This window comes from Leptonotus elevatus, chromosome 7 (genome assembly GCF_054856555.1).
Source record: "Leptonotus elevatus isolate MCC_2025b chromosome 7, RoL_Lele_1.0, whole genome shotgun sequence".
Classification (NCBI taxonomy): domain Eukaryota; kingdom Metazoa; phylum Chordata; class Actinopteri; order Syngnathiformes; family Syngnathidae; genus Leptonotus; species Leptonotus elevatus.
Genome location: NC_141245.1, coordinates 25,007,278 through 25,031,055, shown reverse-complemented (window position 1 = coordinate 25,031,055; position 23,778 = coordinate 25,007,278). Strand labels below are relative to the sequence as shown.

Genomic DNA, 23,778 nt, shown 5'->3' with positions numbered 1-23,778 from the left:
TGTTGAATTAGTTATATTTTTTTGATAAAAAGTTTCCTCCTGTAAACACCATTAAGTATATCATTCATACATGTATTTAGTTGTAAAATGTCTGAAGTCCTCTTGTTTGTGTTTAATCAATTTAAAACATCTTAAATCATGCTGTTTCTACAAAGTACTGTCTCAAATGTTGTCCAATTTCGATACTGTAAACTTGGGAGGAGTAATATGGCGGCCTCATGGCTTCAAAGGTCTTGGCCAATCGGCTAGCCAGTAATTGTATACAGATCAGTGAATCGGCACGACCGAAGTCTTATTTTGAAGGCGAGCCTTGTGGTGTTCCGGCAACCGGCAAGGGGCGCGAGGTTTGTTCGGTGAGTAGTTGATAACTTTAACATTAGCTCGAAGCTTCGACACATTTCTGGCAGGTTCAGCGTGTTTTTGGCCTGAAACGTTGACGCTTTACTGTATGTGAAATATTGTGTCGCTCTGAAAGTTTACCTTACGCCGTTATGGTAAGTAGAGACGAATTCAGTTCGTTTACCATGTATTAAATTACGAAGTGGACATTTTTGCCGTGACCGGCCACTTTGTTCTGACGGTTATGTTTACATTTGGGCTAGCAAAATTGCGCTAGCAGGAAAGTCTCGGCAAAATATCCACTGCCAATAAATTATGCTCCTTCGTCTTACACTTCATCTTTTTCTTATACCACGTAAACAAGCTTTTAGGCTCGGAAATGACGGAAAGATCATCCGTTTACGTGTGTTTAGTTTCAACTGTGCTTCATTTTGTGACTAATGTCCCTCCACAGGTGTGGCAAATATTAAAGAGCCTTTAAGTCTGGAGGAGTGGATTTCTTACCTTCAGGAAACATGTATCACTATTTGACAGAAGAACTTTGGAAAGGTAACACATAGGGATATAACGATATCCAAATGTCACAATACGATATTATCACGATATGAACCCCGCGATACGACGATATTGTTGACATTTTAATATCACGATATCACAATACTGCGGTTATCGTTACATCCCTAGTGACACAATAAATGACTTCAGGGGTACGTAAACACAGATCTTAAATGGTCACATGGAACTTTCTCAGGGATTGAAAGGACCATTTACAGAGGGGACGGCCATCAGGCTACATAACAAAAATTCACATTAACATTAATACAAAGTCTCATAAAATGGCATTTCCATTATGACAGAGCCCAATAATTTAAGTTAATTGTAGCTGTTATTAATTAATTCAAATGTATAAGTAATTTTTAGCATCAAAATTTGTCTCTCAAACATTACATTGAATTTAAAAGTACATCCATCCATGATCAAAACCGCTTATCCTCAGGGACACATAAGCATTTCAAGCCAGCTTGGATTCCGTGATTAAAAAACGGGGTTTAAAGTTCAGGTAAGCTTTCAAACTAAGGACACGGCTTCAAGTTAGGGTTTGAAACTAAGATTCGTGATTTAAAGTTGTGTTTTTGAGTCAGGAATGAGGTTTGAAATAAGCGGTAGGCATCAAAATTAGGGTTTCAAGGTTGGTTGGTTCTTAAAATGACGGTTTCAAACCTGGGTTAGGGATTTCATTCAGGGTCGGTACTTCAGATGAGAGTTTCAAACACGCTTTTGTCTTTTTCAAACTACAGTTTTCTCTTCACGACAGAGTTGGGACAGGTGGAGCCCGACTGGTTCCAGGTGTTGACCACACGAGCGTCCTCGAAGGAAGGAAACCTCTCAGATTCAGACGATCAAGAGGAAATTTGTCCCAACCAGGAGGCAAACTTCAAAACACCTTTGCGGAAAACGGCTGCGGCTAATGTGGCCGAAAGTCAAACGCCTTCAACGCCTCAAGTGTTCAGACGCAGCTATGTTCCGTCCCCGGACTGTGAGGACCAACAAGGTAAGGAATGATTTCCGTTTTGAAACGCAGGCAATAATAAAAAGAAAAGGGAAATGGCTCAAGTTTTGCTGTTTTAGTTTTTTCTTCTGGGATTTGCTTAATTTTTAACGAGGATTTGGGTTTTTATTATGATATCAAAAATAGAAATAGTTTCGAAAAAGGTTGAAACGATACTTTCAAACACTAATACGACACCCTAACCTTGGCTTGAAACCACAGTTTGAAATCCTAAACCTCATTTTAAACCCTAATCTTATTTTGAAACCCCAATTTAAAATTTGACGGTGTAATTTTTCTCCTTTTGCCTGATGCCTCCGATTGGATTTATGCTATCTAGCTAGTAGTAGGGTTTTGCGTTCATGTTTCAGAAAATCCGGTTTCACACGAGTGGGAAAGTGTTAGACATTCAAATTAAGATTTCAAAAGAGATTTAGAATTTCAAAACGGAGTTTTCAATGTCGTGGGTTAGGGTCAAATTAGGCTTTCAAACAAAGGCTTATATTTCAAATCAGGATTAACAAACTGCTCTGATCAAGAAAATGTATGCATTCAAACATTATTTTAAAGTGTTAAAAATGAGCCCCTCTTCCCTCTTTTAGAGCGTGAAATGCTGCCGTGGGGCGGCAGGAGTCCGTGTTTGTTTGGCCTTTCCAAAGACACGTAAGTGAATTGATGCTTCTGCTTCGTTATTCGAACGAAATCTGTTTAACAAACGTCATGATGTCATCTTCCAGGGTCCCGCCTTCAAATTATGGAGACGCACACCCACGCACTCCCAACTGGTTTAGTAAGTTGAATTATTTATTTGTTTTCTTTCTTATTGAAATTTGCTGGACTATTTTTTTTATTTGTATTCTTGAGAACAGATTTGTTTTATACGCCTCACAATGTTTTTCTTTGTTTATGTAGGATTGATTGTGTTTCCTGTGTAATCCAAATGCACCTTTTTTAATTTTATTCTTCACATGCCACAAAAGTTTTGAATTTTATTTTGTTACTATTTATTTGCTTCTTTTTTTTTAACAATGTTTGATCCAAATGCACTTTTATTTCTGTTTTTGTTGTCAAGTTGTTTGTGTTTCTTTTTTCTTTTTTTGTTTGTTTCTTAATATATAGATTTTTCTACCAATATATTATTGTATTTAATATTGAATTTTTTTTTTACCTTACCCCACAGATTTTAGTTGTATTTTATTATAATTGACTCTTTTTTTGTGTATTTTGTCATAAGAACATTTTTGTTTTTCCATATATTTTTCATATATTTGCTTTTAGAACAAAATCTCCTTTTAAATGATTTTAAAAAGATTTTTCTTGTTGTCAGATCTGCTTGACACCCCACAAGTGTCCCCAGTAAGTTCATTTATTCCTTCTTAAATGTTACACAATCGACATTGGAGTAAACCTAAACCTATTTTGTGTCTGAAATGACGCAGGCCAGTTATGCCCAACACATCGCCGAAAGCCTGGGCGCCAACATTAACCCCGATATATCGTGGACCAGCTCACTCAATACGCCGCCAGCTCTGCCTTCCACCCTCATTTTATGTAAGCCACCATTTTGTTTTCTTATTTTGCACTGCAAGCTTTGCAGCCACTGTGTTGGTTTTGTCGACCTGCAGCTGAAACGGAGGAAAGTGGCAGTCCGGTGACATTTTCTATGGACAAGACTGCTGTGGTGAGTTCTTGTTTCCCGTCTTACTAACATGAGGATATTTGTTTATTATTATTCTAATCATTTTTTTGGTCTCTGCTCTTCTCAGCTGGTTCGGAAGCTCTTCCCTTCTCTGTCCAACAACTCCAAAATGGGAGTGGTGTCACCACGAAGCAATGACCCGCTTGTGGTTCCTGAAGGTATTACTAATCCACCATAAACCACCACCTAAAAAATATTGTAATGTGTATATCATGAGGACAAATGGCATTCTGCAAAAATACAATGTAAAAAAACAAACAAACACAGCTTTTGCTAAAATGTTTTTTTTTTTTCATTTCGCAATTGTTTAGCTTTTCACTACACTCGCTCATTTTTTGTGTGATGTGTGGTGTTACCTTTTCAGCACTCTTTTTTTTTTATTATTTCTTAGGACTTTTGGGCAGAAAAAATATATTTATGTACCAAATTACATGCACAAAAGAGAAGAGATAGCTGTACTTTAACTTCAAGGTAATCGACATGAACGGGGTTTGGGAAAAAAAAAAAAAAAATCACATTTCAGTATGTACTTTTGCTTTAAATTCTTGGTTCGGTTCACTTTGAGGACAGCAAAACATAATACTAGAGACAGACCGATACGGTTTTGTCAGGACCGACACGATACCGATTATTAATAGTCAAGGACGCCAATAACCGATATTCGGAGCCGATATTTATTTTCACTAAAAGGGAAAATATTGGCATCAAAATTTGAAAAACTAGAAACGCCAACTCAACAAATTTTAAATTTTTGTAAGCACATGTTTATTGAGCAACTTATTGGTTTCATAAAATATTGGAGTTTAGAAAGAAATCTTAATCAATAGACATCTTTGTTTTAAAAGTCTAACAAAAAGTTCAGGGATCGCTTAAGTAAATATCTCCCTATTGTTTTCTACAGTAAGGAAAGTTTTCCAAAATTTCAAAATATCAAGTATTCAACTTTTGCTTAGTTACCAAAACTGTACTTGCTTACTATTTACTTACTTTGTTACTTACAAAAACAGAAGGTGCTGAGAGTTCCCAGCGTCAGCAGCATCTCTGAAAATTTAAATAATTAGTTCCCTGAAGTAAAAATAAATAAAAAATGGCTTCATTATCGGTCGTATGATTCTGAAAAATGGCCGATGCCGATATTTGTCAAAATGCTAAACATCGGCGCCGATAATCGACCCAGCTGATAATCGGTCTATCCCTACATAATACTGATTTTATTTAGTGTAAGCAGGACAAATGGTGTAAAACTGTAATTACTTCTCCAATAAATAGACTTGTATCTAACTTTGTACAATTTTCAAGTCATAATCACAGTAATTACTTGTCTTAAGTACTGCAATTTAATAGTGATCCCATCAACAGATGCTGATCCCCCATCGGCTGTCCCTCATCCAACATCCCAAAAGTCCCCGCAGAGATCCCCGGAGCACAGCAGTGGCATCTGGAGACAGCAGCTCGCTGACGCCAGCGAGGACCGGGCCATTCGCAGCCCGGTGGCCAGTGTTCCCGATTGCGCCGAAAGCAGCCCGCCCATGTTTTTCAACAGCAGCACTTCGCTACTGAGGAAGGTGGAAAGCGAAAGAACAAAACGGAGGCAAGAAGTACACAACAGCAGCCCCCCGGATGTCTCAGTTGAGTCTAAGCCCGTGTCCTCTGAACAAGGAGAGTCTGATCAAGAGCAACACACAAATCCTCCAGTGGAAACTGAAGACAACCGACTTTCGCAGTGGTCACCTTTGAGTTTATCAGACATTCCAGCCACCACTGTTACAACACTGGTGGAAGATAAATGTGCAACCAAAGTAAAGAGTCAATGTCACTCTGGCTATCCAGTCAGGCCGTCTTTGAACTCTGCTGGATTTTCCAGGAAAAAGACCACATTTATTTACACCATTGATAAGCAGAAGCACTCGTTGAAGAACAACTGCACGGAAGGTAACACCTTTTGTTATGTATACAATCGTTGATGTGGAATTAAGTATATATTTTTGCCTAATTTTTCCGTACACAGTTGTTAGCAAGTTTGTCTTTGAAGGACCCTAGAATGACCCTAAAATGGCCACCTCAATCCAAAATGGCTTACTTCGTACTTTGTTTTGTGTACTGACAAACATAGTGTGTGCCTATCAAACTCTATGCTCCTAAATTGAAACGTTTCATGTTTTACGGTCATCAAATGTCTCTTACATACTGTAAACGTTGCTAAAATTTGGTAGCAATCAAGCAAGTTCAAATTTGAAGGAAATTGCCAACCTAATAGGGGTGGGAATCTTTTAATGTCTCATGATTCAATTCCGATTTTTGGGTCTTCGATTCAGAATCGATTTTCTATTCAAAATGATTTGATTGACTGATTTCTGCTTCAATTTATAGTGCAAAGAATCGTCATGATCTACTCCAGTCTGACTCGCTAATGCTAATTTAACAATGCTAACACTTTTATCACTCAAAAGAACAGCTTTTCATACAAAACTTTTCAGGGATGTATACAGATAAGCATCTTAACATTACTCACTGCCTTATGCTCTTCCTACGCTGGGCATAACTTGGTCGTGACTATGTAACTACAATTTAACAGTGTACAAGAACGCGCGGAACCACACTGCCCCTAAGTGGCCAAATCGTGTACATCTTGAACAGCGCTCCCAATAAAGGCGCACACTCAAACAAGGGCAAGACGGTATAAAATAATTTAAATAAAATCGATTTTGGGCCATTTAAAATCGAGTCTGAATCGTACTAAATGAGAATCTTTTTTTTGTTTTTTGGGCACACCCCTACCACCTAAACCTATTTTTTATTTTTTATTAATTTTTTTGTATTTAATGATGATGGCTTTTTTTTCCCTGAATTTTCAAAACATTCTTGAATTCATGTTGCAGAGCCAATTACAATTAGGAGATTATTGCTTTTCGTTGGACAGCAACCAACTTTGTATTTGATTTCAGGTCATAAGCTGCCTGTTACGCTGATGCCAAAAGCTGATGATGGCGCAGACGTTTGCAACATCAGCGATGAACAGGAGAAGCTTCACCAACAGGAAGATGTCGTTAAAGAAAAGCCGCCTCCCTTGCTTCGAGTGAACTCGCAGGATTTGGACATGTCGCAGCTTTGCCGAGCATTTGCACAAGATTTCAGTCAAATGCCCTACTTGGATGCACCACCTAAAATGGCTCCTCCTCCTCCTCCTCGCAGCTTCTCCCCGGTGGCATGTTTGGCTGCGTTGAAAGTTGCTCGACAGAAGGCCAAAAGGCAAGTAGAGGTTCATCGTGAAGCTGGTGCCGACGTCTCGCAAGTGGCTGTGTCCTGCGTAGAGAAACTTGAACCGAGTCACAATTGGACTGTGGAGTTTACAAGTACAAAACAAAACGATGTGTGTTTGGATGAGGAGATTTCAATTGGAACATGCGATGACGCCGAGGATACAGCAGCGCACCCACAAAGGAGTTTAAGAGACTTAAGCCGCCCTCTAGTTTCAGTTCAGTCCGAAGATTGTGAAAGGACACAAGAGATTGTAGCAGTTTCTCTTCCCTTGGCGCACGGGTCAGGATTCAAGACCGCTTCTGACGAGAGTATACAAATATCGGCAGCCAACCTGCAGAAAGCCAAGCAACATTTTGACGACACCGATGGTCAGCAGCCAATCAAAAGTGTCCGTGATAAGGAAATTCCCACATTGGATTCGGCTGCAAGCCATCCAGGAAGTGTTTCTAAAAAGTGTCTGTGGAAAGATAGTGATGAAAATAATATTGACACAGATGAGTCACTTCAAGTCTCTCGGTCCTTGAAACAAGTTGAAAATGCTCCAGAAAGTCCCAGAAACATGAACGCAGGCGACTCTGAGGGTGAGCAACCCTTCAAATGTAACCGGGACGCGAGGGAGCATATTCTCGCAACGTCCGCTTCTGCCCCCTGGATCCAAAACGGCGAGCAGGCCAACTGCCAGCTGACCGCCTCCCAGAAAGCTGACGTGAAGGCGTTGTGCACCCTCCTGGAAGAAGCAGGCAGCCAGTTTGAATTCACGCAGTTCAGAACCCTAAAGACTAAAGAGGATTCCGCCCCATTGCTGAAAGCGGACAAAGACCTGGACCACGACTTGCTGTCCGGGATCGATTTTGACGACAGCTTTTGTGCAGAGGCAAATGAGACAACGACCTCTGCCTCTTGTGATGAAACTAACCTTGAAGAGCCCGGTGTTGCAAAGCAACTCCTGCGAGCGCATATAATCGAAACAGAAGAAATGATCACCGGAAGAGTTCAAACGGCGGAAGAAAGTCCTGTAAGAGTTTCCCAAAAATGTCTGAAGAAAACCAAACATTTATGTAAAGATTTAGAAGAGGCCGCTCCAGCACACAAGCAGAGTGTTCAAAATGGTAGACACGCAATCCATGAAAGCACCTCTCGGAAAGCGGATCATTTCATTGACAGCTACAACACAGAGGAGACGCTTCGAGACTTCTCTTCATCTGTCCAACCCAATCAAAGAACTCCAAGAAATCCTGGCAACATGATTGCACGCGCACACCAAGATGGCTTTCAGATGGCCAGTGGGAAAACATTTTTCATTTCGCCCAGAGCGATGCCAAAGGCAAATGCTGTCTTCAAAGACGGCGCTCGTGAAAACGGACAAGACCTTGTGGGGACTGAGCCTTTCACGAATGCATCCTCATCATCATCTTTGGCCTCCCTGAATCTCGTCTCCTCCATCGATAGCTATTCGGGCAGCAGTGCGGCCAAACGTCGTTTGCAAGAAGACCACGGGGATAAACAAAGTGCAGAAATGAAACCTGGAAGCTCCTCATTACGCAAATGTGTTGACCATCAGCCGGGCGGGTTCCAGACGGCTGCAGGCAAACGAGTTTCCGTTTCTTCCGCTGCTCTCCAGAAAGCAAAATTGTTGCTTGATGATTGCTCTGAAGTCAAGGAACGCCCAGCCAGAAAAAGTGAGCTCCTGACTGCTAGCGAGAAGCCTGGCTCATTTTCAGACAACTCTCTCTTTGGCAATCTCGACTCCACTTCAGAGAGTCCATCGGTTTCTGGTGTGAAGGCGTATGATGCGAAAAGAGGAATTGCTACCAATGTGGAGAAGATGGATGGCCAAAACTACCGTGTCGAAAATGAAAATGTACAAAATAATAACAATGTGGAAAACCAGGCAAATCCGTCTTTGGATGTTGGTTCATCTTCATTGAATGTCTCTGGATTCTCTACTGCCAACGGGAAGAAGTTATGCGTGTCTGCGGTAGCCTTGAAAAAAGCCAAAGATCTTTTGCGAGAAGATGACCTGAGCTCAAAAATGAAACATGGAAGCTTCTTAGGTGTGGACCGTGTTGACCTGACGGCTAGAGGCCAAAAAGTCGCTGCTTGCTCTGCTGCTCTTTCAAAGGCAAACTTCTTGCTCAAAGATTGTGATTCAGTTGAGGAACATGGAGCCAGTTATGCGCCACGAAGGGAAAATGACTTTTTGCCAGCTATGGAGGAGCCAGTGTCATTTTCAAACAAGAGTGACCTCGCCTCCACTTCTACTACAAACATGCACAGGATGCATGGCCCAAACATGAGTGCGGCACCTTTTGTGGAAAATGAAAACTTACGGCATCATAAGAACCTGGAAAGTCATGAAAATCCATCTTTGTCCCCAAGTGGTAGCGGATTCTGTACAGCCAGTGGGAAGAAAGTTTCAGTGTCCAATGCGGCAATGGCAAAAGCCAAACATCTTTTGCAAGAAGAGCGTAAGGACGAGTCCCATAGAAAAGGAAGCTTCTCGGGAGTCGAACCCATGAACCATCAGCCGGGCGGATTCCTGACAGCCGGAGGCAAACGGGTCGTTGTTTCTTCTGCTGCGCTTAAGAATGCAAAATCCTTGCTTGATTGTGATTCCGATGAGGAACATCCACCGGCCAGAAGAAGTAAGTTGCTACCTTCTAGCAAAAAGCCTCGGCCATTTTCAGACAACTCTTTCTTTGACAATCTCTGCTCCACCTCAGAGAGTTCAGCCGTGAAACTGGATGAGACACAGCAAGGAAGTCCTGCAAGCAAAGAGAAGTCGGATGGTTGTTTTCTCATTGCAGATACGACACAGAAAAACACAATTTTACCCAACATGGCAACGCTAGAAGCAGATGGTTACTTCAGAGGCACGATAGACAGTAATGACGGAATGTCGGGAAAAGAGAGTCTCTCTCTCTCCGCTCTGAAGACTATAAGCATGGAGACGAGTGGTGAAAACTATCCCGTACAAAATAAAAACCTTCAGCATCTTAACAATCGGGAAAACCGTGGAAATCCATCTTTGGATGTTGCTTCTTCTTCTCTGAGTGGTGTTGGATTCTCGACGGCCAGGGGCAACAAGGTATCCGTGTCTGCGGCAGCCATGGCAAAAGCCAAACAGCTTTTTCAAGAAGACCACAAGGATGAGGTGAGCGCAAAAACGCGACACGGAAGCTTCTCGTTAGTCAAGCGTCAACCGGGCGGCTTCCAGACAGCTGCAGGCAAACGAGTTGCTGTTTCTTCCGCAGCTCTTAAGAATGCAAAGTTCTTGCTTGATGATTGTGATTCGGTCCAGGAACATTCCGCTTGTCTGCTATCAAGAAAAAGTGAGTTCTTATCAGCCAACGTCAAACGTGGGTCATTTTCAGACAACCCTCTCTTTGATCATCTGCGCTCTACTTCAGACAATCCAGCTGTGGAGCTGGATGATGCGAAACAAGGAAATACTACAAGCAAAGAGAAGTTGGATGGTTGTTTTTCAACCGAAGGTGTGAGACAAAAAAAGACATTTTTAGCCAACAAAATAACACAAGAAACAGATGATTACTACAGAGACGAGATGGACAGTAAGGATGGGACAAATATGGGAGAAATAATGCCCAAGGTCAAATTTAGGAACACGACTGCTGCACCATTTGTAGACGTTAAAAACGAAAGGCATCATACCAGCCTGGAGACCCGAGCAGTTTCATCTTCGGATATTTGTTCTTCTTCCCCAAGTGGCAGCGGATTCTCTACTGCCAGTGGCAAGCGCGTGTCTGTTTCCGATGAAGCGATGGCAAGAGCCAAATCTCTCCTCAGTGACGTTGAGAGCGAAAACCAGAAGTTCCAACGCGACACTAGCTTACAAAATGACAAACAGGACATTCTGCATAACGTTGGGTTCCAGACGGCCGGTGGAAAAAGAGGTTCTGTTCTGTCCGCAGCTCTCAAGAAGTCAAACTCCTTCAATGAGAGTCGTGAGCGCACAACAGATGTGCAACACGCATCGACATCCAGCAGTTGTGGATTTAGCACAGCCAGTGGCAAAAAAGTTCTTGTGTCTGACAATGCGATGGCAAGAGCAAAATCCCTGCTGGATGAAAGCGTTATGGACACAGGCGCGAGCCTCCTGTCGTTTGCGACTCAAAAAAATGCAAATAATCCCCAGATTGAGGAACAAGATGATGGTAAAAGTGTCAAATCGAGCACAACAAGTAATTGTGGATTCAATGCAGCCAGTGGGAAGCCTGTGTCCGTTTCCACTGTGGCCCTCCAGAAAGCCAAAGCGCTATTTGATGACATTGGCCTCAATGAGGATGTCCAAACAGGCGCGCAGAATACAACCTTTAATGTGCCTTCAATGTTTGCTCAAAGTCAAAGAGGAAAAAAGCCAGCAGCTGCAGAAGAAACGGCTCGTGAAAAGGGCGACCTCCGCGGACAGGAAATGCCAGATGTGTTATCAGGCGGAGAGATCAATCGGTCGCCTGAAGAGGCTGCAATTGTAAACTTGCAGTCGTTGGACCTGACTGACTGCACTGAAACGCAGCAGTTGTTTCTGGCCCGGGAAGCGCTGGACTGCACCAAAGCTTTACTTGAGGACGAGTCTCTCGCCGGACCTTCCATGACGCTGGAAAACATGCCGCCAAAGAAAGACTCTCGCAGGCCCAAAGAGGAGCAAACTTATGGAAAAAGATCATCTGAAGGCACTGAATTGGCTGGTAACGATCAGATCTTCATCTTCACTTTGAAGCATAAACTAATTGTTGTGTAACGATTATCTCAAATATTTTAGACTTGCCCGCTCCTAAAAGAAGACTGTTGGAAGAATTTGACAGATCTCGCGACGGATCAGGAGAATCAAAGTTCTGCCCGCAAACATGTTCTCCCAGTGGTAACCACATTTTGTATATCTGATATTTGCATATTTAGACTCACACAGCATAACGTATGAGGTCCAGTGTCATCCGTTTCGGGACAATTGTTTGAATTTTTAATACTTCTTCCTATGGTTAAATAATGGCGCATTACAAACTATGTTTGAATTTACATTTATTAAATTATTAAAAAATTATTACATTCTTTACATGTTCTATGCACCCCCGCCAGTCTAAACGCAACATTCCGATTAATATTGTGTTTGTAGAATATGAATTAAGATGTTGGATTTTGCTGCTGATTTTTGTATTTGATCCATTTAGCCTGCATTCTTAGCCAAAGTTTTGAAATCAGATCATCTTTGAGCTATTTATTCTAAGGTGAGTTTGAAATGATGGTGATTGTTTTGGGACCACGCCATTTGACGGCAAATCATTTGAAGCTCACTCCATGAACTTTTTTAAATAATTGTTATTTTTATTGCCCATTTTATTTCTAAGGTCTAATAAAGGACAGACCGGCATTCAAGTACGTCTCACTTGGCCCAAACGTCACCAGGCCGCACAGGTGAGCTGCCTACCTGTTTGTCCGTCCCACGTACCATCATCTCATCACACACACATCATACCCGCTTATTCCCTAAACAGGGACGGCATGGGCTACGTTGAGGCCGTCGCATCGCCAAGCACGAACCAGCAGCCCTCGGCCGTGGGCTTGACTTTTCTTCCTCCATTTTTCAAGAAAACTGATGTGCAACCGAGGGGGAGCAACACAAAAATAGCTCCGGCTTTTGTTCCTCCATTCAAAAGACAAACAGTGGCCAAGCAGAGCTCCACAAAACACTTCAACAGCAACGCTAAACAAACGACACAAAACAGTGAGGACCCTCAAACAAACAGCACAGACCAATGTATGACCAATCGCATCTCCAGTCCGAGCCCACCTGTTGACAAACGTTGGATTGAAGGTAAACATTTTTGGATCCTTTCAATTCTTGAAACCAGGTGACTCGTTGTTTTCGCTGCGTCGGCAGGGACGACTCTTGACAACGTCGAGCTGGCACGAGACATGCAAGAGATGAGGATCAGGAAGAAGACGCGCCAGATTATACGACCTTTGCCAGGCAGCTTGTTTCAAGCTAAAACCTCGGGAGCGACGAGGATTCCTCTAAAGGATGCGGTGGCTTGCAGGCTTCCTGCCAAGTACACCCAGAAACAGGTGATTGATCAAATCTTGTAAAATGATGACCCTTGTTTCACTTGGTCACATGAAATTTCATATCAATCACTATCATGACTAGACCCATAAAAAAAAAGTCTCAAAAAGCCGTGCCTAAAAAAGAAAAGAAAAAGGAAGTCATCCATTTTGGTTTGAAGCTAACTAAAAGCACCAATCAGGAGCAGAGCCTGACAGATGGATGACACTAGATTTGCAAAGCTTTTTTGCTAATATGGGAAGCGCATGGAATCAATCTTATGATCGGTTTCAACGGATTATACGTTCCTGCTTACAGCTTTTGTGTTACGTTTGTTTTGTTGCCTTTTGTTTTAAAGCTGTATGAATATGGAGTGCATCGACACGTGTGCACGATCACCGGCGAGACAGCGGAGGCTTTCCGCTTTCAACTTGAGCTGTTCTTCAAAAAGGAAGCCTTTGCAGACGAGGGCGGAGTTCAACTTGCCGATGGCGGACGACTGATTCCCTGCAGGGATGGGACGGCCGGCAAAGAGCAGTTCTATAGGTCAGTGATTGTCAAACTGAGGTCTGCAAAATTATCAAGCAGTTTCTAACTCATTCACTCCATCTTCACTGAAGCAACCCCCTTCGCTCCCGGAGGTTTTACTGGATTTTGACAAATTTTTGACTTGATGACTTGGATGTGATCTTTCCCGTCCAGAGCCTTGTGCGACACGCCTGGCGTGGATCCCAAATTGCTTAGTGACGAGTGGGTGTACAACCACTACAGGTGGGTTGTGTGGAAGCTGGCCTCCATGGAGAGGTCCTTCCCGGAAACTATGGGAGGCCTCTGCCTCACACCTGAGAGAGTTCTACTACAGCTCAAGTACAGGTGAGAAGGACAGGGCCTTCATTTGGATCCCTTCTAGAAATGATCAAAAGTGCGCCTTTTTCATTCTTTGTATTGACCATTTGCGCCGACGTCACGTGATCACGTGACTGCCCTATGACGGACGGCGGAAGGAAATGATTGTTGAATGGAAGTGGGCGTGACCCGGAGCGACTTGGTGACTTAGCGACTGTTATTTTACAAATTAAAAGTTTTTATTGCCCATCGAGCCACGGAATCTATGACTTCAACCGAAGTTCGCCTGTCAGTCGAAGTTACACATTTCGTCGGGACTCATAGAGCGCCATATTTACTTAAGTTGCAGATCGCTAGTTTGAAAACAGCCCCTTACCTTCTGTTGCCTGCTGTTTTTACCAAGTTAATCAAATCGCCGACTTTGCCGGAATTCACAGCGCACGACCTATATCGTTATGTAGACAAGATGCTACGCTCACACCGGGGGGGGGGGGGCAATATACTTCGTAATGCAAAGGTAAAACTTGTTTATCATGCTAACTGACTTATTTTTACATAGTCTGTTCATCCCATTATTAAACAGTCAAATGCACTTAATAGTTTTGAAGAAGGTGCATTTTAAAACTACGCTATCGGGCTCGTTAATGTGATTTGAAACACGCAATTCAACACCCGTCACAATCTTTGTTAGAGTGTACATTTACTAGTAAAAATTTTGAAAAATTTTCTACTAATTACAACATTTATCTGCTAACCTCACAAAAAAATGATCTCTGCAAATCCGTGAATACTTTGTGGGCTGCCAGTCCTTTCTGTTGATTGCTGCTATCCATCGACGTCTTTTGTCTTCATTAGTAGGTATGCGATAAAAAGCAACATTTGGTTTGCTCCTTTGTCTGTCTGTACAACCGACCGCACAGCAAAATATGACTATTTTATAAGACAATCCATTAGATAAAGGACTTTACGCTGTACGAGATTCCACAATTACAATACAGGCAAGTGGCTCCGGGACGCCGTCCAGCGTCCCGGAGGGGGCGTCCAATGAGGGCTGTGACGTCACGTGCAAAAGGTCAATACACACAATTGGGTCTCTGTTAATGCATGCCCATCCGTTAAGTTTGAAATCAAGCAACCAAGTACATCTTTTGCTTTAAAGTGTGTCTGTGAGCAAGCAAGGCCTGCATTTTGCCAGATTTTGCCAAAACAGTTACCCCTCATTTACATAATCCTGCCCTCACACTGACTCCCAAGTGTCATTGTATGTGTGTCAGATACGATGTGGAGGTGGACCACAGCCGCAGACCCGCTCTGAGGAAGATCACGGAAAAGGACGACACGGCTGCCAAAACTCTGGTTCTGTGCATCTGCGGGGTGCTGTCGCGAGGCCAGGCGGGGAACCCGTGCGCGGTGGTGCGGCTAACCGACGGCTGGTACTCGCTGAAGGCCCAGCTGGATGAGCCGCTGAGCGGCCTCCTTCGTAAGGGTCGGCTGGCCGCCGGCGGGAAGCTCATCATCAATGGCGCTCAGCTGGCGGGCTCGCAGGATGCATGCGCGCCACTGGAGGCGCCTCAATCGCTCATGTTGAAGGTACTCTTATGTATGTAAGTTTTTGTATCGTTCAAGGAAAAAAACAGCTTTGTGGCTGTCAATGACACTCAACGGGAAAAGATCTCATGTTGTGTGTTTTTTTTTTTTGTTCTTTTTTTAAGATTTTCGCCAACAGCAGCAGACCTGCGCGATGGGACACCAAGCTGGGATTTTACAGAGATCCTTGGCCGTTCCTGCTTCCTGTGTCATCGCTGTACAGTAATGGAGGGCCTGTCGGCTGCACGGACATTGTGGTGCTGAGGAGTTACCCTGTTCAGGTACTCGTCTATGGCAACCTGTATTCAACCATACTAAATCTCCACGTCACCTAACAAATGTCACCAAATTTGTATGTTATTACTCAAATGATGATCTTGTCACAATTTACTCACAAATATGTTCATTACTGTATGTAGATTATCGGCGCCGATATCCAGCATTTTGACGAATATCGGCATCTGCCGTTTTGAAGAATTATACAGTCGATAATAGATCCATAAAAAAAATAAAACGTTTTCAGGGAAAAACAACAGAGAATTAAAGGTGGGGTTTTAAGTTTTGACCGCTTATGTTTGTAAACAAACTACTCAAAACGAACTCCTCCCATGGCTCAACCCCCCCACTATTCTCGTCAACATTGCGTCTGCCTTCAGCGCCCCTTCACCCCCCGCCCCCTCTCTGTGATTGGCTGGAGGGGTAAGCATTGACTTTCCGCCCAAAACGGTCTGTTTTTGTTTGAAATTTAAACTAAGATAATAATTTGAAATATAAGAAAATATATTTACTGTAGCAAATAATAGGGAGCTACTTAAGATTTGATTTTACTTTTGAGACGTGCTACTGCAAGATCACTGAACCTTTTGTTTGATTTGTCTATTGACTAAGATTTTTGGTTAACTCCAATATTTTACGAACCTGAAACGTTGTTCAATAAACATATGCTTAAAAAAAGAGCTGGAGTTTGTATTTTTTTTAAATATTTGACGCCCGTATTTTCCCTTTTAGTAAAAATGAGTATGAGCTCCAAATATTGGTTATTAAATAATCGGTATTGTTGTCGGGCCTGAAAGAAGGAAAAAAATATCGGTCTATCTCTCGTACTTTTTGTTATTTAGTGAAAGAGCATTGAATTGAATTATTCTGCCCGTCGAGCAAAATAAGCATTTTGAATGAATCAAGGGAAATTAATTTCCCACGGCACACCTGGTGATCGTTCACGACACACCAGGGGATCACTGTTTATTGATTGATTAATTGACACGTTGTCCACGCGTATGCATATTCAGTGGATGGAGAGGAAGTCGGACGGAGGCGTGGCGTTCCGCTCGGCCCGCGCCGAAGAGAAGGAAGCGGCTCGCTACAACAGCCACAGGCAGAAGGCCATGGAGGTGCTCTATGCCAAGATCCAAGAAGAGTTTGAACAGGAGGCCAAGGGTACGACTTGCATCCGTCCATTCTGCTTATTTCTCCTGGGCAAGGTGGCGCTGGCCACTTTGTAACTTTTGGTTTTGCAGACATCCTTCGGGGTTCCATTCCTACCTGAATAGGGAATAACACAAAAGATGACTTTTGCCAAACAAAGCTCATCAGGAGGAAATTGAATTGTGGTCATTTGCAGACAGCAAACGTCAACTCAGAAGACGGACTGTGAGTCATCGGGATGTTGCAGGTCTGCAGGATGGCCAGGAACTCTACGAGGCTGTGGGAGATGACCTCGCTGGATTTGAGGTAACAAAACAGAAATAATCTTTTTACGTGCATTTTAGGTACTGTCTGTGGGTAGGATGGCAAAATGGGTTGGGAGGTAGCTTTTAAGCGGGGAGCTTGTCTACTAAGGTTACTGGCACATTGGGGAGGTTAAGTGGGCGGGTTCGATGGTCAGGTAGGAAGGAAGGTGAGATGGGAAGGTAGGTTGGATGCATAGGTTAGGTTCGAACAAGTTGGTCTGGTGTGTACTAGGTTAGGTGAGGAGATTAGATTTGAAGGTCGGTTAAACGGTAGGTTCACTACTGAGACTATTTGAGTAAACTTTAAAGTAGCAGTTGTTGGGTAGGATATGAAGGAAGGTGAGATGCTGGGTACGTAGTTTAGTTGGGGGAGGTAGGTTAGTTTTCTATGGGGAGGTTACATCGATTGCTTAAATGGGTTTGTGAATTAGACGGCTTTGTAGGAAGGAAGGTGAGATGGGGAGGTCAGCTGGGTATGCAGGTTTGATGAGGGCCGATACATTCTTGCGGTATGACAAGTGAGCAAAAATTTTGCAGTATCATAGTATTACAATGCCCCCCCCCCCGCCCCCAAATATATATATAATTTAAAAAAAATCGATTTGGGTACATAAAAACAGCATTTTACCCACTGAAAACTATTTTTGTTTTTAAACAAAATACTGATAATTTAGTGCATTACGAAACATGCACCACGATAAGTTTATATAGATGTTAAGTTATAATAAATGTTAATATTAATTATGTGCAAGCAGCCATTCATATTGTGCACTGAGACTCCTTAAAAAAAAAAAAAAAAGAGCTCATACCAGTGACCGATGGGATTAATGGTTATAGAAAGCTTGACTTTATAAAAGCAGGTTTATTGGCAGGTTAGTTTAGCTAACTGCTGTTAGGAGGGTACATCGGTTAGATTCTTAGTTAGGAAGCTTATATAGGTTGGTTAGGTATAAAAAAAAATGTTAGATGGTTTGGTGGGTTCAATTGGTGGGCACTGGATGTACGCTCGATGGGTAGGCAGCTCGATGCACCAGCAAGCGTGTCCAATGAGAGATCGATTTCGAGGCGGATTGTTGACTTCCTGCTTTCAGGCCCATCTGAGCGAGCGGCAGCTAAAGACGCTGCAGGCTTACAGCCGCTCGCTCATGGACAAGAAGCAGGCGGAAATGCAGGATCGCTGCCGCCGCGCTAGCGAAAAAGGTGCGGACGACGACCGAGCCGGCTGCCCTCAGAGAGACGTCACCCCCGTCTGGAGACTCTGCGTCGCCGACTCGCTGAATCCCGCTGGCGACGGTGAGACGCCATTTTCTCGCATTTTCAGCGGCCTAATTTGACATCCGCTCATGTCGCCTCGTTTCTGTTGGTTCGCAGTTTACCAGTTGAACGTTTGGCGTCCGTCCTCGGACACGCAGGCCTTATTAAAGGAAGGTTGTCGCTACAAAGTCTACAACCTGGCCACGTCGGACAGGAAGAAGCGTGGCGGTGTTGCCGCACTTCAGCTCACCGCCACCAAGAAAACTAAATTTCAGGACCTCCAGGTGTGAACAGCATTGTTTACTGGATTTGGCTGCTTAACGAGGGATTAGGTTGGTAGTTGGTAGCTTTTCAGCGTGCACGCAACTAATAATCTCAATTATAGAAAAAATAACAATCACGATTATTTTGGCAATAATTGAAACCACAATGATTCAAATGATTATTTACTTTTTGGTACACTACAAGAAAATGTTTAAGCATTTGAAAATATTAAGACAAAAAAAAAAAAAAAGAAGCACTATAATTATTGAAGTTCGTTTTGGACCAAACAGAATTTATAATAATATATATTTATTTATTTATGTTGACAGCAACTTGAAGTTGGAGTGCAGCCTGGGACGATCTTTTATTTTTTGGGTACAAAACAAGAAAATGTTTAAACAAATAATATTAAGACAAACAAGATTATTTGAAACGCCATAATTATGCAAATTCCTTTTGGATGAAACAAAATTGGTTAAATTTGTTATTTTAAAATATTAAAAAGTGCAAATGTATAAATTATTATTCTTATTTTTACGATTATGTTGATTTTGTAATTGTGGAGTGCAATAATTGAATTTGGATTCACAGCCCTAAATGAGCTCTTTTTTCTTTTTTGTATTTTCATTCAGACTTCTCCGGAATGGCTGTCAGCGTTCTTTCGACCTCGGGTGTCTACCGACTTTGCGGCTCTTCAAAACCTGCAATTCGATTCCCCGTGCGGAGAAGTTGATCTGACTGGATGCGTCGTCAGTGTGGTTGACGCGCAAGGTCTGTGTTATTTTCTTTCCTGACTCGTCCCAGCAGACTTTGGATCCCGGACCTCGCGTTGTCACTCATCTGCTCAGGCCCTTCGCCTGCCTTCTACCTGGCGGACGGCGAGGTGAATTTTGTGAAGGTCCGCTGTTTCAGCAGCCTGCTTCAGGCCGGCCTGGCGGACGTCGTGAAAGCCGGCGCGCTCCTGGCCCTGAGCAACCTGCAGCTGAGGGGCCAGTCCACCCGGCCCACCCCCGTCGTGTACGCGGGAGACCTCGCCGTCTTCTCCGGCAACCCCAAAGAAGAGCATCTTCAAAAGGCCCTCGCACGCCTCAGGAACCTTCTACGGGTACGAAGTGATGGCCGTCAACGTCTGCGCGCGTTTTGGGGCATTTTATGGCGAGCATTTCGCTACTTCGCCCGTTTCATCGGTTAGATTAGACGGGTATGATGGGCAGGTTTTGTAGACGGCTGGGTAGGTTGCTAAATGAGAGGTTTATGAAGGTGGCAGAGTTGGAAGGTAGGATATTTGATTTGATCATCATTGATTTCATTCATTTGTAAAAGAAAAGATGACATAAGGGGAAAAAAATATTCCTTGATGTTGAAAGAAAACGAGCAAAAAAGAAGACGAGTCTTAATATGATATGGAAGTAGGCGGATAAGATTAGATGCTGGGTAGATGGGTTGGTTAAATTTGTTAGCTATGTACATTAGATGGGTAGGTTACAAAATAACTATTAAATGGGTGGTAGGTAGACTAAATAAAGTGTGTAGTTGATAAGTAGGTGGGTCCGTCCTTAATATGTATGTAGCTAGGTTAGAGGGACAAGTAGGTTAGGTTAGAAGAGTAAATGGTCAAATGTGGAAATGCCCTTGATACATACTAGTTAGCGTTTTGTGTGTGCGTGTGTATTTTAGGAACAAGAGAACTTCTTTGCGTGTGCTGAGGACAAACTTTCCCAGGTGCTCAAGTGTGACGTGTGGAGCTCCGTCTGCTCTCCCGCGCCGCCTCCCAAAACTCCGCCCACGCAGCACATGGGGACAAATGTAAGCTCTCTTTTACGTACACTTGCGTGGTTTCTATCTGAATCACGTTTCCTTCCGCAGGCCACATGTCAGCAGCCAATCAGAAGCCTGGGCTGCTTCACGCCACCGAGCAGGAACCTTCAGTCTCCGGCCAGCGCTTCTTCGTCGGAGAAAGATCCGAGAAGCGTGAGGCGGCGGCGAGGTGCCGACTATCTTCTCTCCCGCGTGCCGTCTCCTCCGCCATTGTTTCTCCCCCTGGGCCTGACCGCCTCACCCTCCGTCAAGAAGACCTTCAACCCTCCTCGGAGAGCCGGCACGCCCCGCACTTTGGGAAGTGTACACGCCCCAACCCTGGCGCCCGTACCCGCAAGCCCACCTGAGGAAAAGGAGGACGTCGAGTGGGTGAACGACCGTGAGCTCGCTATGATTGACACGCAGGCCTTGCGTGTCAATCATGCACTCTAACTGCAAACTTTTTGTGTTGTGGAAGTGAGCCACAACTTTCAACAAAAACTGTTTGAGTAAATTGTCAGTCAGTCTATAATCGAGGTATCTTAATGAAAAAGAAATACATAGAAGGCGTACTGCTTTTCTAGACATTTGAGAAAAGTCGGCAAAAGAGACATTTTTTTTTCAAAAATCTCTTTATTCTTGTTTTACAGATATTAAAAATGATCAAACTCATGTGGGAAAAGCGAACACTTGTTGTAACAAGTTCAGACACAAGGTGGCAGTAAAAGCACATGTAAAAAAAGAAACTAACATTTTGCATGAACAGAAGACAAAAATCAGACTTTTTTTTTTTACTATTAAAAATGCAACTAATAGAAATAACTACAAATAAGCAACATGGCATACATATAAAACAATGTGTAAAGTATACACACATAAACAAAAATATTGTCAAACGAAAACGATGAATCTATTTGCATACTGGATATTTGTTATTAGACACGTTTCATGTTATGACTGCGCAGTTCCTTTCAGTTTCATATTGCTTCCTAGTGCACAACATGCTACAGCATACATTTTTTATATTTTTCCCACACATAATGGACAAATGTATGAAAAATGCTAAAGACAAACAGAATGAGTGAAAATCCCAAAAGTGTCGCTTTAAAAAAAAAAAAAGTGTTTGAAGTTCAGGGAGCAAAATAATGTTGAATTCATTATTGTGTGATTTCAAATATGCTAATTTTATTATATGCAGGTGCAGCTTAATCAATTCACATACTGTTGATTCAATTTATTTTATTTCGGTCGTTCATTTCCTAAGGGGAAATCCTACATGAGACACATTCACTCCACGATACTTAAAAAATAAATAAATAAATCATTATCTATAGAATTATACAACATTAAAAACAATTCAAATTATTTTTCATATTGAAATTAAGTCTTAAGTTTCACTTTTGGAATTGAACCACTGTACTGAAATAAACTTATTTACAATGTTGACATTTATTAACAAGTAACTGAAATTATTATTCTGTAAAATGATCTATTGAAATTCTTAAAAAAAAAGAGAAAAAAAAAAGACAAAACTTAACAGCAAATACACAAAAAGTGCATCATCCAAAAGTGTCCCAATTGGAACGTCATCTGCATTTTGTCAACTTGCAAATGCGTGAAATTAAAATGTCCGCTAGTTTAGATGAGGATCATTACACTTCTTAATCAGAAGATCAAATGGGCTCCACTTGAAAGTGTGATGTCGACAAAGTAGCATGCCCCCCCCCCCACCCCAAAAAAAAAGCATCTTAAAAAAATAACTTAAAAAAACAAAACATTCCTGCTTTAGCACATTTGCTGCTTACTAAGTCCACCATGCCGCCGTCATAGCCTGACACGGCCTTGTAAGAACATGGAACGTAATCCGCTTCGGTTCAGGTTTACGAGCGAGTCCCGGGAACATTTGTTGCATATTTACACGTCCTGGTTTGGTTACTCGAACTCAGGTCGACTTTGGCGCAACATCAGTTTTTTTTCTCTGACGCAATCACAGTTTTTGGTCCAGTGTATCGGAGCCCTCGATTGTCACTCAGTACCTGTGCTGGTGCTCGTAATGCCAGCGGTTGAAGTCGATGTTGAACGCTACGATGCTTCCTGATGCCATCCCGGTGATCAGAGTCCTATGGGGCACAAAAAAAAACAAAAATAATTTATGAATAATACAATAAATCAATTAACTAAAATATGTGCAAATATATATGTCTATATAAAAGATCATGAATGAAGCAGTGAAGCTTTTATTACAAAAAAAACCCATACTTTTTTTTAAAACGAACATGTGTAGTAAGACGTGTCGGTTTTTTTTTATTTAAAAAACAACCATGATGACCAAAAATAAATGCCTTACTATATAAGGGATTTTTTTAAACCATTTATAGTAAGGTGTTTTTTTGTTTAGTTTTTTTAAACTACCATTATAGTAAGGCATTTTTAAAAAGATGACCATGTATTGTTAGGTGTCTTTTTTTTCTTTTCTTTTTTTAAAGAGTATGATGTTTTTTCTAACTACCATAAAAAAAAGTTCAATTAAAATTGTAAAATTTTAAATGACATTTATTTTACAATTATTTGTTAAAAAATTTTTTTTACTTGTAATTTAACATTTAAGATTTTTTTTTTTTTAATGTTACAATTAAAAAATGACGCATTACGAATGGCCACCGGGGCAACCAATCCCTTCCTGCTTGGGGCTTGTGGGGAACGTTGCCACGCCACTGGCCTGGAATACATTTTATTTCCAGGAATAAAGTCCCAGACAAAAACGCCATGTTGGTTGAATGTCGTCATGGCGACCGTTGAGTGAAAGGCGGACGAGAGAGGAGGTCAACGAGGGCCGTAAATCAGCTGCTTGCTTTCTTTTTGCGGCGACTTCGAGTGACATCCAAAAGTGGCTGCTTTCACAGGCCGCACTTGCGCCGCCGCTGCTGCATGTCAGACGGCCTCAAGCTAAATTGCAGCACAATGAACAAGATGGGGCAGAAATCCCCTTGGCGAACGCTCGTACGCCCCCTACTGGTGGCTTAACAAATGACACGCTTGCTTCAAAACGAATATATCAAACTTTAAGCGGACGACAGGCATCTCAACGTATTGTCTTCTGTACACATGCACTATAGAACATTAAGAAAATAAGCCTACGCTAAAGGTTTAGCAATCGGCGCGCAAGCAAAACAAACACGAACCGCACATGCATCATTATCACACACTTTGACGTCACGTCTCGCTGGGAGCCTCCAAGCGCGACCTCGTGGGATTCCTACCGACACACGGGCACCGGCGCTTTGACTTGACTGACGAGCGTGTGTGTGTGTGGTCATTTATTGTAGCGAAAGGGAAAATGGAGAGTTTCAAACGGACAAAGAAGCTGCTGTGAAGCTGACTTGCTCAAGGGCGC

General features: G+C 42.5%; 2 protein-coding genes across 4 annotated transcripts in view; one reads left to right on the top strand and one right to left on the bottom strand.

The window, feature by feature from the left end:
* The first annotated feature begins 368 nt into the window (after window positions 1-368).
* Window positions 369-21,916, top strand: brca2 (BRCA2 DNA repair associated). 3 transcript variants are annotated; one of them, XM_086080777.1, is made up of 28 exons: window positions 369-494; window positions 794-888; window positions 1,655-1,891; window positions 2,491-2,551; window positions 2,626-2,678; window positions 3,216-3,244; window positions 3,328-3,439; window positions 3,514-3,569; window positions 3,655-3,745; window positions 4,947-5,519; window positions 6,533-9,493; window positions 9,572-11,554; window positions 11,629-11,727; window positions 12,212-12,278; window positions 12,359-12,678; window positions 12,745-12,929; window positions 13,265-13,452; window positions 13,609-13,779; window positions 15,027-15,342; window positions 15,465-15,620; window positions 16,629-16,776; window positions 16,961-17,070; window positions 18,161-18,362; window positions 18,441-18,607; window positions 19,220-19,358; window positions 19,436-19,692; window positions 20,265-20,393; window positions 20,454-21,916. In XM_086080777.1, exons 2-28 carry the CDS (start codon window positions 855-857, stop codon window positions 20,835-20,837), a joined length of 9,228 nt encoding a protein of 3,075 aa, XP_085936903.1. In that variant the 5' UTR covers window positions 369-494; window positions 794-854; the 3' UTR covers window positions 20,838-21,916. The 3 variants fall into 3 exon arrangements, with proteins under 3 accessions (XP_085936903.1, XP_085936904.1, XP_085936902.1); XM_086080778.1 differs by having other exon boundaries at window positions 6,533-10,180; window positions 10,259-11,554; XM_086080776.1 differs by having other exon boundaries at window positions 6,533-11,554.
* nbeab (neurobeachin b) overlaps window positions 21,004-23,778 on the bottom strand; it is a 263,722-nt gene continuing 260,947 nt past the window's right edge. Inside the window, exon 56 of the mRNA XM_086080779.1 lies at window positions 21,004-22,504. Within this exon, the coding sequence (XP_085936905.1) occupies window positions 22,414-22,504 (91 nt within the window). The 3' untranslated portion in view covers window positions 21,004-22,413. The remainder of the gene's footprint in view (window positions 22,505-23,778) is intronic.

Excerpts from the sequence above, each read along its gene's own strand:
- brca2 (XM_086080776.1), top strand. The coding sequence starts at position 855 with ATGTATCACTATTTGACAGAAGAACTTTGGAAAG. Across the intron at positions 17,071-18,160 it reads ATGACCTCGCTGGATTTGAG|GCCCATCTGAGCGAGCGGCA; the intron begins GTAACAAAACAG and ends TCCTGCTTTCAG. Across the intron at positions 18,608-19,219 it reads CTAAATTTCAGGACCTCCAG|ACTTCTCCGGAATGGCTGTC; the intron begins GTGTGAACAGCA and ends ATTTTCATTCAG.